General features: G+C 41.6%; 1 protein-coding gene across 1 annotated transcript in view; it reads right to left on the reverse strand.

Moving 5' to 3' along the window:
- PTGFRN (prostaglandin F2 receptor inhibitor) overlaps positions 1-13,889 on the reverse strand; it is an 81,013-nt gene that overhangs the window by 15,710 nt on the left and 51,414 nt on the right. Inside the window, exons 5-6 of the mRNA XM_027866736.1 lie at positions 7,836-8,261; positions 4,101-4,520 (exon numbers count right to left, since the gene is read on the reverse strand). Of these exons, the coding sequence (XP_027722537.1) occupies positions 4,101-4,520; positions 7,836-8,261 (846 nt within the window). The remainder of the gene's footprint in view (positions 1-4,100; positions 4,521-7,835; positions 8,262-13,889) is intronic.

Raw genomic sequence — 13,889 nt, forward strand, 5'->3', positions numbered from 1 at the left:
AAGGCAAACCGAGGTTAAGTGACTTGCCCAGGGTCACACAGCTAGTTAGTGTCTGAGGCTGGATCTGAATTCAGGTCTTCCTGACTCCAGGCTCAGAGCTCTAACCACTGAGCCACCTAGCTGCCTCCACTCTTCCACTGCATTGATTCAAATTAAGCATTTATAAAGTCAGCTACAAGAAAGGCATAGTCTTGGACAAGAGATTAGATGTTGTAGCCTCTAACTTCAACCTCTGTCAGACCATTTTGTTTTGTTTCTTCTGGTTCTAATTCTAAGAAAGAGTGAAGTCTAGAGTCAATCCCATTTCCCCACAGCCCACGACCTCCCTGTTTATCCTGGGCAGGCTCCCATTACTTGGGGATGGGCATACCTATCAGCCAGGGTTTCTAGGGCTGTAAAGAGGCCCTGGCCAGACTTCCAAGAAGTAAGGGAAATAGACCATAGCTATGGACTATGAATTCTTGGGTTTGTCAAGGGATGCCAATGAAAAGTAACTCTCTCTTCTCTGATTAGACAAAGAGATGAAGGCTACCCTTCTTTTCCCACCCTCTCCCCTCAAAAAAATCCTGGCAGAGTACAAAAAAAAAGTCTGCATGGGGAGGGTATTTTGTAATGGTACCATTTAATCCAATTTCAATCATATTGTTTTCTTAATGAGTGTTAAGGGAATGGGAATTTTGTTGGGGAGAGTAATTCAGAAATAGGGCAGGCAATTCTGGGTGGGATGCTGAATTACAAGAGGGGTACGACAGGGCTGGCCCAGCAGGTAAGACAGTCACAAAAAGGGAAGTGCCAAGGACAAATTTCACCGCTAGACTGACCTCCCTCCAGCCCTCCTCCCTCTCTTCCCAAGGCAGTTTGTTATTTGACTCTTTCTAGGTCTTGATCTTCCTCTTTTCTGCTTGGAAGAGTGAGGCAACAACTAGCCTGACCCACTAATGCTCAACCAGGTGTTTCAAAGCTGTATCGGGAGATATTTTATTCAAAACTTAGCAGAAACAGAGGATAAAATGATCACAATTTTTTGTTGTCCAGTCATTTCAATCATGTTTGACTATTCATGACCCTATTTGGGATTTTCTTGGCAAAGATACTAGAGTGGTTTGTTATTTCCTTCTCCAACTCATTTTACAGATAAGGAAACTAAGGCAAACAGGGTTAAATGACTTGCCCAGGGTCACACAGCTAGTATGTTTCTGAGGCCAGATTTTCCAGATTTCATTAGGAAACCTCAGTTTAAGGGTGCCTGTATTTCTTATTCTCCCTGTTTGCCATGGTACAGGATAAAGTTTCCACCACAATCCTGATGCTAGGAACGAGATTTTTTTTGGGGGGGAGGGAGGGAGGCATGGATGCAGCAATGAATTATGCATGGTAGCAACTTATTAGTAATGAAGACAATACTGTCACCACAGGTCTTTAAGGTCTGAAATACTTTCATTATGCTGAATTTTTGTAGTAATGGTATTTCTTGAATTGGAATTGGACCAATTCACTTAAAGGATCATGGAACAAAAGTTTGAAGGAGTGTTAGAGCTCATTTAGTTTTATAGATAAGAAAACTGAGGCATAGGAAGTTAAAATGTTTTGTCTTGAGTTAAACAGAGTGAACCCAGATCCAAACTGAGGTTCTCTGACTCTGGGCTCTGTGCCCCTTCTACTCTCTTACACCAATTTCCTAAATGGGAAAGAGGGGCCCGGACTAGGAATCAGGGGACCAAAGTTCTAGTTGAGGGGTTCCTCTCTGGGCCTCAGTTTCCCAATCTCTAAAATTTAGGAGGTGAACTAGATAATCTCAGAGACAGAGCCTTTCCATCTCAGACATTATGTTACTAAGAGCTGAGTGACATGAGTCAAATTCCTAGAGGTCTCTCAACTCCCAATCTATCGGAGAGTGCATTTGACCACAGTGCCTTTCAAAATGCTATCTAAGGTCAGACGCTATCACCTCTGACCTGAACTGCTGGCAATATAGTCATCAATAGAACCTCTCAAAGCATCTATTTCTAGGCTGTCCCCTCTCCAAACCATTCCCCAAACAGCTACCAAATAAATCTTCCTGAAGCACCTCTAGTCTCACAGTTTAACTATCTACTTCTACTCACTCCTAATCTTCAATGACTCCCTCTTTCTCTAGGATAAAATATCAAGTCCTCAGCCTGGAATGTAGGGCTTTTAGGGCTTTTCACAGCCTGCTTTCCATCTACCTTTCCAGACTCATTTCACAGTATCTCCCTTCACACACTCTGTTCCAGACAAGCCTGCCTACCGACTGTTCCCCAAACCTGATGCTCCATGTATTTTCTCCCAGTATCTGCACAGACACAGGCTGTTCCCTCCGTAACACACACTTTCTTTTCACCTCCATCTATTAGCAATCTCTAGTCTCTTTTCAAGGTTCAATGGAGGTACTCTGGTCTTTTCTGATCTCCCCAGTTAGTGATCTCCTCGTCTTCAAGTTGTCTCATATTTATTTTGTTGTGTACTTGTTATATACCCCATTGGAACATACCCTCCCTGGGGAAGGGATGGGGAAGAGTGTCTCTTTATTGTCTTTGAATCCTTAGGACCAAGCACGGCGCCTTTGGGCATGATGCTTACAAATGTCTGTTGAATTGAACAAGAAGCAGAGATATGAAAGAAGGCTACTTTTGATCACATTAATATAGATTCCACTCCCTACCAATACCCCAAGTCATTAAAAACAAAGTAAAGTATTAACCAGTGGAAAAGCACCAGAGGGAATACCCATGGAAAAATGAGATGGGGCCAGAGGAAGAGAAGGAAATTAGTCACCAGGGAGAGATGCATTATAAACCGTGACTTAAGGCTTGCTGCACACTTAAGTGATAGCTCTTTTGTTATCAGGATGGATCAAGTGCTGTCTGGAGCCATGGCCTTCTATAGAGCACTCAGTTTTGATGGTAACTTATTTTTAGCGAAATAAGGGAATCTTCCTCGAGACTGAACAAGCAATTCCAAAGGTTTGGTAAGAAGGGGAAAGAGCTTGGAGGTTAATTTCGGTCCAGGAGCTACAGACAACATAGACAAGCATCACATGACCTTCTCTCTTCCAATTTGGGAAATCTAAGAGTATTTCCTATATGTAATTAATTTTTGAATGATTAGTTTAGAAAATATAAAGGAATAAATGAACAGTCATCATGGAAATGACTTCTAATTAAGGGTCAAGAGGGCAGTCACAAGAAACATTAGTAGAAGTGGTCTGCACCTCATGAAGAATATCACTTTCCCTTTCTGCATCCCAGGACTGGGGAAAACGGATGAGGAATTTTCAGTGGCCCAAGTTTAGTCCCCTATTACAGTAAGTCAGCAACTTGAAACTTGTGATGAATTGGTCTCATTATCCCTTGTGCAAGGTTATTAAGCTATTAAAGCTAAAAACTGCACTCAGACTTTTGAGACCCACACATTTTTAAAAAATCTTTATTACTCATTGCTGTTCTTAGTAAAGACAGACAGACAGACAGACAGACACACTCCACCTACACACAACTGCCCTGGGTACTCTGCCAAGCATGCAAGCACAGAGAGAGCTGTTTGCCAAGCCAGACGCAATGCCAATGGAATGAAGATGAAACTGTCTTCCCCTGTATGGAAATACTGCTTTGATTTTGGGGGTGGGGAGGAGAGGGCTGGAGGAAGTCTGCACCTGTCATTTCATCACTGTAGGGATTCCTTCTATGGATTCCAAGCAGCCACTCACCTGTAACATACAGTCTTAAAAAAATTGCCTGTGACTCAGACAGGGCAAGTCTTTTGCCCATGGTCATAGAGCTGTTATGTATCAAAGGCAGGATCTGAACCCAGGACTTCTTGATTCCAAAGCCAGATCTTTTATTTACTATGCCATGCCGCCTTGATAAGTCATACTAATAAAAGTTATGGTGCATGTCTGTACCAGACTCCCCACCTCAAGCTCAACCACTTATGTAACCTTGGGCAAAAAAACCATTTCCCCTCTCTCAGCCTCAGTTTCTTCTTCTGTAAAATGAGGGAGTTGGCTTAGATCTCTTCTAAGGTGACACTGAGCTCTACAATTTTATTTTTCTATGATTCTACCTCAGTTCGACACCAACCTGTGGTTTGGAAGTCTATCTGAATTGGATTAGATAAACTGGTCCCTGCTTCTCTCCACAGGTTGCCTCCTGCAGGGGACCAGGCTGTTACCACACAGCGGTACAGCCCAGCATCGGACACCTGAGTCTGGTACATTCGATAGCGGAATTCATCTTCTTGGACCTTTTCCAGCACTACTCCATCAGCCCGGGCCTCGTCAGTCCAATTCTCCAGCTTCACCACCGAATCCTGGTCTAAGGAGATGATGTGCTTCGTCTCGTTGGCGCTGAAGGGGTCTGCCGCAGGCTTCTCAGCTGTGACAAGGACTGAATACCGAGGAGTCTTTATGTGCTCGGAGGAAACCTTACAAGTCATCTCAAAAGTATTTCCTGCAGCAAAGAAAGGCTTTGCCTTCCTTGCCTTCACGAGGAGCACAGAATCTGAAATGAAGCATCAAAAGAAATTAATTACAGAAGGGACTTAGGAAAGTTGGACTTTTTGCTCCCAGATATCTATCAAAGAAGCGCTCGCTCATTTGAACACTGTCCTAGACATGCACTTGCTCCCCAAAGCTGGAGAGTCAAGGAAGAAAAAATATGTGGATTGGAGGACAAGTTGAAAATCACTAATGAGGCAGGATGAGCTCTAGAGCTCTCCCCGCACAGAGGGGCGGGAAGAGACGGGTCAGGAAAAATTTGGTTCTGGGCCACTGGAAGATGAATTAGAGGAAGAACTGGTGAAAGTCTAAGGAGGCTCCTTCTGTTCCTAATAGGGTACTCTGGATGGCTCTGGAGAGCTCCAGGATTATTGGTACTGTACAAAGATAGTTCCCTCTCCTTTCCACCCCATTTCTGTCATCTCCCTTTTTCCCCTGCCTGCACTCTTCTGCCCTACCTCCTCATTCCACAGATTAATCCAGTTCAGCAGGTAAAAACTGGTAAATGTCAGGGCATGGGGGTGGGACCTAGGGCTACTCGATTCAGAGCAGGACCTCATGTCTTACTGCCATTCACTCATCCTTTGGAATCTGTCCTGATTGGTGGACCAGTAAGTGAAAACTCATCATATCCACCCTATCTATCCCATGTAAGACCATGCTTCACAATCCACCCCGTAGGACACTAGGGTTCACCCAGCATGGACATGCTACCAATCTGCCCTGCCTATATGTATTTCTATGCACCCTATTATTCCCATTTTCCAGTTTTTGCTCTGGAAGAAGCATCCACACAACTGAAAAGGACACGGCAATCTGGTCCCTCACGACTCCACTCATAATCCCTGTGGCTTCCTCATCCAAAACTTTGCCTGGCCATTAATACCCTCTATGTGCTGTATCTCCTATTAGAATTTAAGCTTCTAGAGTGAAGACTTATTCACTTTTGCATGTGTATAGTACCTAACAATGCCTGGAATATACTAAGTGGTTAATAAAGGTTGTTGAGTTTCTAAATCAATCCCTAACAAGTCACTCAATCCCTGAGACTTAAGTTTCCTCACTTGTAAAACAGAAATGCTTGGCTACATACCTATCTCACTTTAAAGTAAAGTGAAGAAAATGCTATACAAATGTGAAAGCCCTATGGAAAAATCATCATCACCATTTTCATCCTGGGGAAAAAAAGGTCATCATGTGATGCTTTGAAATGCACATAGTAGGCACTTAATATTTATGGAAATGAATTGAAATGAGCCAGATTCTGGTTCTCTGTCTTGCTGGACATACAGTAAGTGCTGCTTGCTGAACTGGATCAACTGTGGGGTAAGGGATAGAGCAGACGAATGGTCAAGAGGGCAAAGACAGGATAAGAGGCAGGAATTGCCTTTAGGTGCTTCTGAAAACTCATTCAGCAAATACTTCTTGAATGCCTTCTGTGTGCAAGGCACTGTGAGGAGTACAGATAATAAGACTGTCCCTGTCCTGTGTAGCTTACCATATAGTAGAAGAAAAAAAGAATTATATGTAGTGTCCAAAAACTCTTAGTGCAGTTTAAAACTTTAACATTTGAAAATGCAAGACTTTTGAGACATTCTGTACAATTCGTATACTTTAATACTGTACTCCAAAGCTTAGGGATTAAGTACAGTTAGTGCTGCTACAACATGCTGCTATAACGTGTTTCTAAAAAATCATGTCGTTATGCAAAATTTTCCAATAAAAAACACAAGCTTATGGGAAAAATGGGGTTAGGAGCACAATCCTTCCAGTCATAATTGTTTCTTTTATTTTTGCAACATTGCCTCTGATGGGCCCCAATGTGGATTCCATTATGTCTGTTGCTCGGGAGATATGACATGTTCTCTAGTTTCTTCCAAAAGGCTTTATTGATTCACATTTCTTCTCAATATTTAAAATTTTTCCTTTTGCATGCACTGATTGGCATTTTTGAACCAGAATGCTTAGATGTTTGAGGATATTTAATGAATATGCGTGTGTGTGCACATACATATACACATATATGTATGTATTTATGTATAGGTATGTGGATACATGTATGTATGTGTATATACACAGTTATATTAATGTACATGTGTGCATATATTATGTATTGAATATACATACATATTGAATATACATACATATACATACATACACACATATACACAAAGTTCACCAATGTTAAAGAATAACAAAACGCAAACATATAGGATAACATACACAAAGTGAAATGAGGTGGCTGGTGGATATTTAAGGTGAGTGGGGGTGGGCATTTTGTGTATTCCTATATAGCTCAGGTCAGGTGGGTTCAGCTTTCTACATTCACCTAGTGTTTCTTGTGGATGAAATCACACATAAGCAAACACAAAATCCACATGATGCTCAAATTGTTCCCTAATATATCAATGTGGAATTGGAACAAAAACAAGCATTTTAACAGAATTATTATACCAAAACAGAGCTATGGTCTGCTCTGTTCTCAAGTGGTAGTACTCAGATGATAAGTAACTATAATGACAGTCTATGTGGCATAGTGGATAGAATGCCTGACTTTACAGTTAGGGGAGACCTGGGTTCAAATTCAGACTCAGACACTCATCAACTATTCGACCATGAGAATAACATAACCTCTCAGTTTCCTCATCTGTAAAAAGTACTTACCTCAGATCACAAAAGTTCAAAAGAGATGATGCACTTTGGAAACAAAGTGCTATATAACTACTATATAGTATAACTACTATACCTATTATTGTTGTCACTATTCCTTATTATTATTCTATCTACCTCTCAGAGGGTCATTGAGAAGAAAGCAATTTGCCAGTCTTAAAGCACTAAAGACACCTTTCCTCAATAGACTTCCAGGCCTGGAGTCAGCAAGACCTGACTTCAAATGTAGCCTCAGATACTACCTATGTACCTTGGGCATGTCACTTAACCTTTGTTTGCCTCAGTTTCCTCATCTGTAAAATGGGCATGATAATAGCATCTACATGCCAGGTTTATTATTAAAGGGTAGTTACTACTACTACTACTACTACTGCTGCTGCTGCTGCTGCTGCTATTATTATTGCTGCACATAGTTACTCTCCGGGTCAACTACTACTACTACTGCTACTCCTACTACTACACATAGTTACACTCCAGGTCAACTACTACTCCTACTCCTACTCCTAATCCTACCATTATTAGACATAGACTGCAAGTTCTTTAAATATAATTAACCCAGGAATTGCTATCTATGAGGCTGCTGGGCACCATGTCAGCTGCTAATCCTCTACGAAAAAGAGGAATCATTAAGAGGAATCATCGTTCCTACCTTCTGTAACCCAAAAAATGTTGACAGGCTTGGATACGACTTCCTTGCTTTTCATCCAGCTTTTGTTGTGCTGTCTGGTCCATGCAGACACAACACAATAGTAATTTCCTCTGTCTCCCTCTAAAGTCCTCTGAATACGAAAACTGAACCTGGCTCCATCCTCCTTGGAGAAAATAATCTCCCCATTCTGTGCCCTCTGCCTACTCTTCTCCCCAATTCTCAGAGTCCAGTCTGCATCCATGGTGGCAAGTAGCTCATCAGACACAACTTCATCACTGCGTGAATCCATCCTGTAGTACCAAGAAACAGCGAAGCGGACGTTGGCATCTGCATTCCTCACGTCTGCTATCTGGCACTCTAGCTCTGTGGGATCATCCAGATACTCAGGGACCCTAGAAGCATTCATCAGCACCTCGAACAGTGGCTCTGTGAAAGAAAAGGGAAAAGAGAGGGGCTCAGAAGGAGCAGCCTGTCAGAGAGATAGCACAACAGAATGAAGTTCTGGGTTTTCTAAGCCACAGGATTGTTTTTATTCATATAATAGTAAGCTTAAACATCAAATAAAATGGGCATTTCCATATACAAAGTTACAACAGAAAATGAAGACTATATGAAACCGCAGACCTCTTATGAAGTTCAGTTGCTTTTCTTTTAAAATCTGTAATAAATTCAACCTGTCGTGTTCAAAGATGCCATACTTGTTTGAGACTTTCTGGTCTCGCTTCTGATCTCTTTTGTGCATGTCTTAAAAAGAAGCCAATGACCTTCCTTTTTTTTTTTTTTTTTTTTGTTGCTACCTTATCTCTGTTCCCCACTCTCCCGACCACCACCCAGCCACTAGGAAATAAAAAAAGAAAAACACACCATTGTAACAAACATGCAGAATCAGGCAAAACAAATCCCCACACTGACTGTCTGAAAACCATACGCTTCCACAATCTGCATCTTGACTATATCACCTCTGTGTCAAAAATGGGCAGCACACTTCATCATCAATCCTTTGGCATCTCAACTGGTCATTGCACTGATCACAACTCTGAAGTCTTTCAAAATTGCTTATTTTTACAATATTGTTGCTGTATAAAATATTCTCCTGGTTCTGTTCACTTTACTCTATATATCAGTTGATATAAATTTTCCCAAGTTTCTCTAAAACTGACCCTCAAGCCTAAAACGTTAGTTAGAAGGGACCCCTCGTGAATATTTAATTGGCCCCCCCCTCATCTTATAGATGAGGAAACTGAGGGTCAAAAAAGAAGTGATTTACCCAAGGCCAAACAGGTATTTAGAATCAGAACTGGGGAGAGGTGTCATGGAGAAGTACATAGAGCTTTGGAATCAAGAAGGCCTGGGTTCAAGACTTTCTGACAGTGTGACCCTGGGCAAGTGACTTAACTTCTAAGTGTCCCGGGCAACTCACTAAGACTATTTAGTTGCAGAAAATTTTCTGATCTCTATGAATAGAGCATGCCTTACAATAGAGAGAGAGAGAGAGAGAGAAGGGAAAGAAAGAAAGAAAGAAAGAAAGAAAGAAAGAAAGAAAGAAAGAAAGAAAGAAAGAAAGAAAGAAAGAAAGAAAGAAAGGAAGGAAGGAAGGAAGGAAGGAAGGAAGGAAGGAAGGAAGGAAGGAAGGAAGGAAGGAAAGAAGAAAAAAGAAAAGAAGGAAGAAAAAAAAGAAGGAAGGAGAGGGAGGAAGAGAGAGAGAGGAAGGAAGGAAGGAAAAAAGAAAGAAAGAAAGAGAATCACAGACTTCCAGAGCTGACTTCTGGTCCTGACTCCCAATTCAGAACTCATTTACACACCATGTGGCATTTCACTCTGACAGATTTCAGTAAGAGTCCATTAACCATCTATTCTACTATATACAAATGATAAAATGCAAAAGATGGAAGAGAATGTGAGGTCATCCAGTCCAAACTACTCTATAATAGATACAGGAGCTGAGGCCCAGAAGCATGTTTCACAAAAGTCACAGAGCTCATCCAGGGCAAATTCAGGACTCTAATTCAGATCTCCAGCCTCCCAGTGCCACTGTTCTTTCCACTGTTTCTTGTGGCTGTATAAGTTCGATTAAGGCTTCTCTGATTGAACAGAAGGATCTAGGAAAAGATTTGTTTCCAAACCTAAATAACACTGATAAACATGGCAAGAAATGAAGCTCTGAAAAGATACTTCTCAGAACTTTTAAAATATTCACAGAGATCCTCAGTTTAGAGCTGAAGAAACTTCAGAAGTCATCTAGTCCCATCCAGTCCAAACCGTCTTGTTTTCAAATGAGAATACTGAAGCCCAGGGTTAAATGACTTGCCCCAAGATCACAAAGTACTAAGTGTAAAAGGCAGGATTTGAACCCAGGTTGTCAGACAGCAGTTTGTGCTTTTTATCGCGCACTAGGCCAGGTGCAAACCTTAAAGTACCATATAAATACTAAGTTGGTGCTGAGGATACAAAGATAAAATAAAACAGTCCCCATATTCAAGAAGTTTCCATAGTAATTTAATATTTCTTAAAGAAACAGAAACTTCCCTTTATTCATTCATGATGTTCTATTAGAGCAGCTAGGTGGCGCCAGAGCACACGTAGCGCTGGGCCTGGAGTCAGGAAGACTCAATTTCCTGAGTTCAAATCTGTCCTCAGACTTTTACTAGCATGGTGACCCTGGAAGTCATTTAACCTTGTTTGCTTTGGTTTCCTCACCTGTAAAATGAGCTGGAGAAGGAAACGGCAAACCACTCCAGTATCTTTGCTAAGAAGACCCCAAATGGGGTCACAAAGAATGGACATGACTGAAATGACTGAACAACAATAACAACTAATAAAGACAGTAGGATTTGGAGTCAGAAAATCTCAGTCTGACACCTGGCCCTGCCACTTACTAGCCATATGACCCTGGGCAAGTCATTTTCACCTCTCTGAGCCTCCGTCTCCCTCATCTTGGATGATCTCCAAGGTCTCCTCTAGCAACGGCCTTTTATGATTCTGTAAATGCACATCTCATGCTCAATCTCCCACCATCCTTTCTGTCCAAATCACCTTGACTAAACAACTTAGTTTTACGGATGACTCATCTAGATTATAAACTGTTGAGGTCATGGTGCTCATCTTTGGTGATGAAATTTACAGCTTTGTGACTAAGCCAAGTGACTTACATCATTTAGGAGACGAGAAATGGAACAGAATTTTGAATTGTTTCTCCTATGTATGAAAATGAAAACCACCAGAATTCCTCATTATGAATTGAATTCGGACCACTAGAAGTTTTCACCATTGTCTCTGCCATTTTTGCTTTCAATGATTCAAGCTCATCTTTTACTGGAAAAATCCTCCCCTGAAGAAAAGTCACTTTAGTGTCTAATTCTCTTAGATGTTTTCAAGGGTACAAAATGTTTATGATTCTTCTATGAAATTGTAGATTATTATCTGTAGCTATAAATTACTGTTATAAAATATTGGGCAGCTAAGTGGTGGCATAGTGCATAGAATGCTGGCCCTGGAGTCACGATGACTTCCTGAGTTCAAATACGGCCTTAGATACTCAGTAGCTATGACCCTGGGCAAGTCACTTACCCCTGTCTGCCTCAGTTTCCTCATTTGCAAAATGAGCTGGAGAAGGAAATGACAAACCACTCCAACATCTTTGCCAAGAAAACTCCAAATGGGGTCATGAAGAGTCAGACACAACTGAACAACAAAGTTTTTCTTACTTATACACAACTTGTACTTTTGAAACTTGTAGCTATGAATCTGCAACTTAAATGCGCTTCATTAATTTTATTTATCTATTTGATGAATTTCTTTTGCCAAGTGGCAGTGTGGCTTAGTGGATAGAGAGTTGACCTCAAAGTTACGAAGACCTGAGCTCAAGCCCTGTCTCAGACATACACTGGTTATGAAGTCCCCGTGCAAGTTACTTAACCTCTAGAGACAGTTAACAGATAAAACTCAGTCATTAAACCTCTGGTCCTGGAGTCAGGAAGACCTAAGTTCAAATTCAGCCTCAGACACTTACTAGCTGTGTGACCCTGGGCAAATCACTTAACTTCTATCTGCCTCAGTTTCTTCAACTGTAAAATGGAGATCACAATAGTACCTACCTCCTAGGGTTGTTGTGAGGATCAAATGAGATAATATTTGTAAAGTGCTTGGCACGTAGTAGATGGTTAATAAATCCTTCCTTCCTTTTTCTCCTTCCCTCTCTCCCTCCTTCTTCCTTTCCTTCCTTTCCCTCAGGGCCTTAGGCCTTAACCAAAGAGATCATACAGTCAGTCCCTATTCCTTCATGTCTTTCTATAAAACATCATCTTCCTAAGGATTTCCTATTTGTGTGCAGTATTAGGCTCATCCCAATACAAAGCAAAATAAAATAACAGGGTCACTTGCCTCCCAGAGAGAGATGAGAAAAATATTAAATACCATATAGTTCACTTTGCACCTGCAGCAGAAACCCCTTACAAATCACCTGACTTCTGCTGAAGACCTCCAGTAATGGGGGACTCATTCTTCCCATGAAGCCTATGAGACTTTGAACAGTTCTGATGATTAGGAGATTTCTCCTTATTTGGAAGCAAAATCTGCCACTCTGTAGAGACATCATATTAACTCCTCAGGAAAGCTAATACTGATGAATACTGATAGAAACACATTTTAAAAATATCACAGAATCTCGTTCTTTTTTTGAGTGTCATTCTTAAGAGATAACCTAGGGGCAGCTAGATGGTATAGTGAATAGAGCACCAGCCCTGGAGTCAGGAGAACCCGAGTTCAAATTCAGCCTCAGAGACTTATTAGCTGTGTGAAGTCCCCTTGACCCTGATTGCTTCCAAGAGAGAGAGAAAGGAGAAGAGAGATACAGAAGGGAGGAGAGAGAGAAGAAGGAGAAGAGACAGAAAGGAGGGAGAAGAGAGAAGAAGGAGAAGAAGAGAGACAGAGAGGAGGGAAGAGAGAGGGAGAGAGAAAGAGGACAGAGAGAGAGAAGAGGGAGAGAGAGAGTAAAGAGGGAAAGAGGGAGAGAGGGAGGGAGGGAGAGAGAGACAGAGACAGAGAGAGACAGAGAGAGACAGAGAGAGAGAGAATCTGGCCCATTGTGATCATTTTTCAATAAATCAAAGAAATGCCCTGCCTTGTTCTCGGTCACACCACTAGTGAGGATCAGAATGCACCTTTCAGTATTCTCTCTAATGTTTTACTCTGCCTCTCCAATGTAGTAAAAAAGAGCAGTGGACAAAGTATTAGGAGGCAGATTAGCTTCAGATCTGCTGCTAGCTATTTGTGTGACCTTGGACAAGTCCCAAATTCTCTGGCTTTAGTACTCTCATAAATTATATACTCCATATTTTCATCACAGGCCAGTCACTGAACCTCTCGCGCCTCAGTTTCCCCACTTGTAAAATGCAAATAATCAAAATAATAGCAATTTACAAAGAGCTTTAACATCTCTGCTCTCTCATTTGATCCTCAGAAAAATTGAGATAGGTACGATTATCCCCATTTTATGGATGAGGAAACAGTTTCAAAGAGATGAAGTGGTTTGTGCAAAGTCACACATCTAGGAAGGATCAGAGGTAGAATTCAAATTCAGATCTCTGAGAGCTCTTTCTATTACAAGGTGATGTAGAAGATTGGTTTTTGCACTGTTGGAGAGAGCAATAAGACCAATGAAATTCACTAGTCTTTGGAGGTATGCATTTATCTGAACTGAAGGAAGGAAGGAAGGAAAGAAGGAATAAAGGAAGGAAGGAGGGAAGGGAGGGAGGAAGGAAGCAAGGGAGGAAGGAAGGAAGGGAGGGAGGAAGGAAGGAAGGAAAGGAAGGAAGGAAAGGAGGAAGGAAAGGAAGGAAGTAAAGAAGGAAGGGAGGGAAGGAGGGAAGGAAGAAGGGAAGGAGGGAAAGGAAGGAAGGAAGGAAGGAAGGAAGGAAGGAAAGGAAGGAAAGGAAGGAAGGAGGGAAGGAAGGAAGGGAGGAAGGAAAGAAGGAAGGAAGGAAGGAAGGAAAGGAAGAAAGGAAGGAAAGAAGGAAGGAAAGGAAGGAAGGGAGGAAGGAAAGGAAGGAAGGAAGG

The sequence above is a fragment of the Vombatus ursinus genome, unplaced genomic scaffold (genome assembly GCF_900497805.2).
Source record: "Vombatus ursinus unplaced genomic scaffold, bare-nosed wombat genome assembly UNPS02014782.1, whole genome shotgun sequence".
NCBI classification, from domain to species: Eukaryota; Metazoa; Chordata; class Mammalia; order Diprotodontia; family Vombatidae; genus Vombatus; species Vombatus ursinus.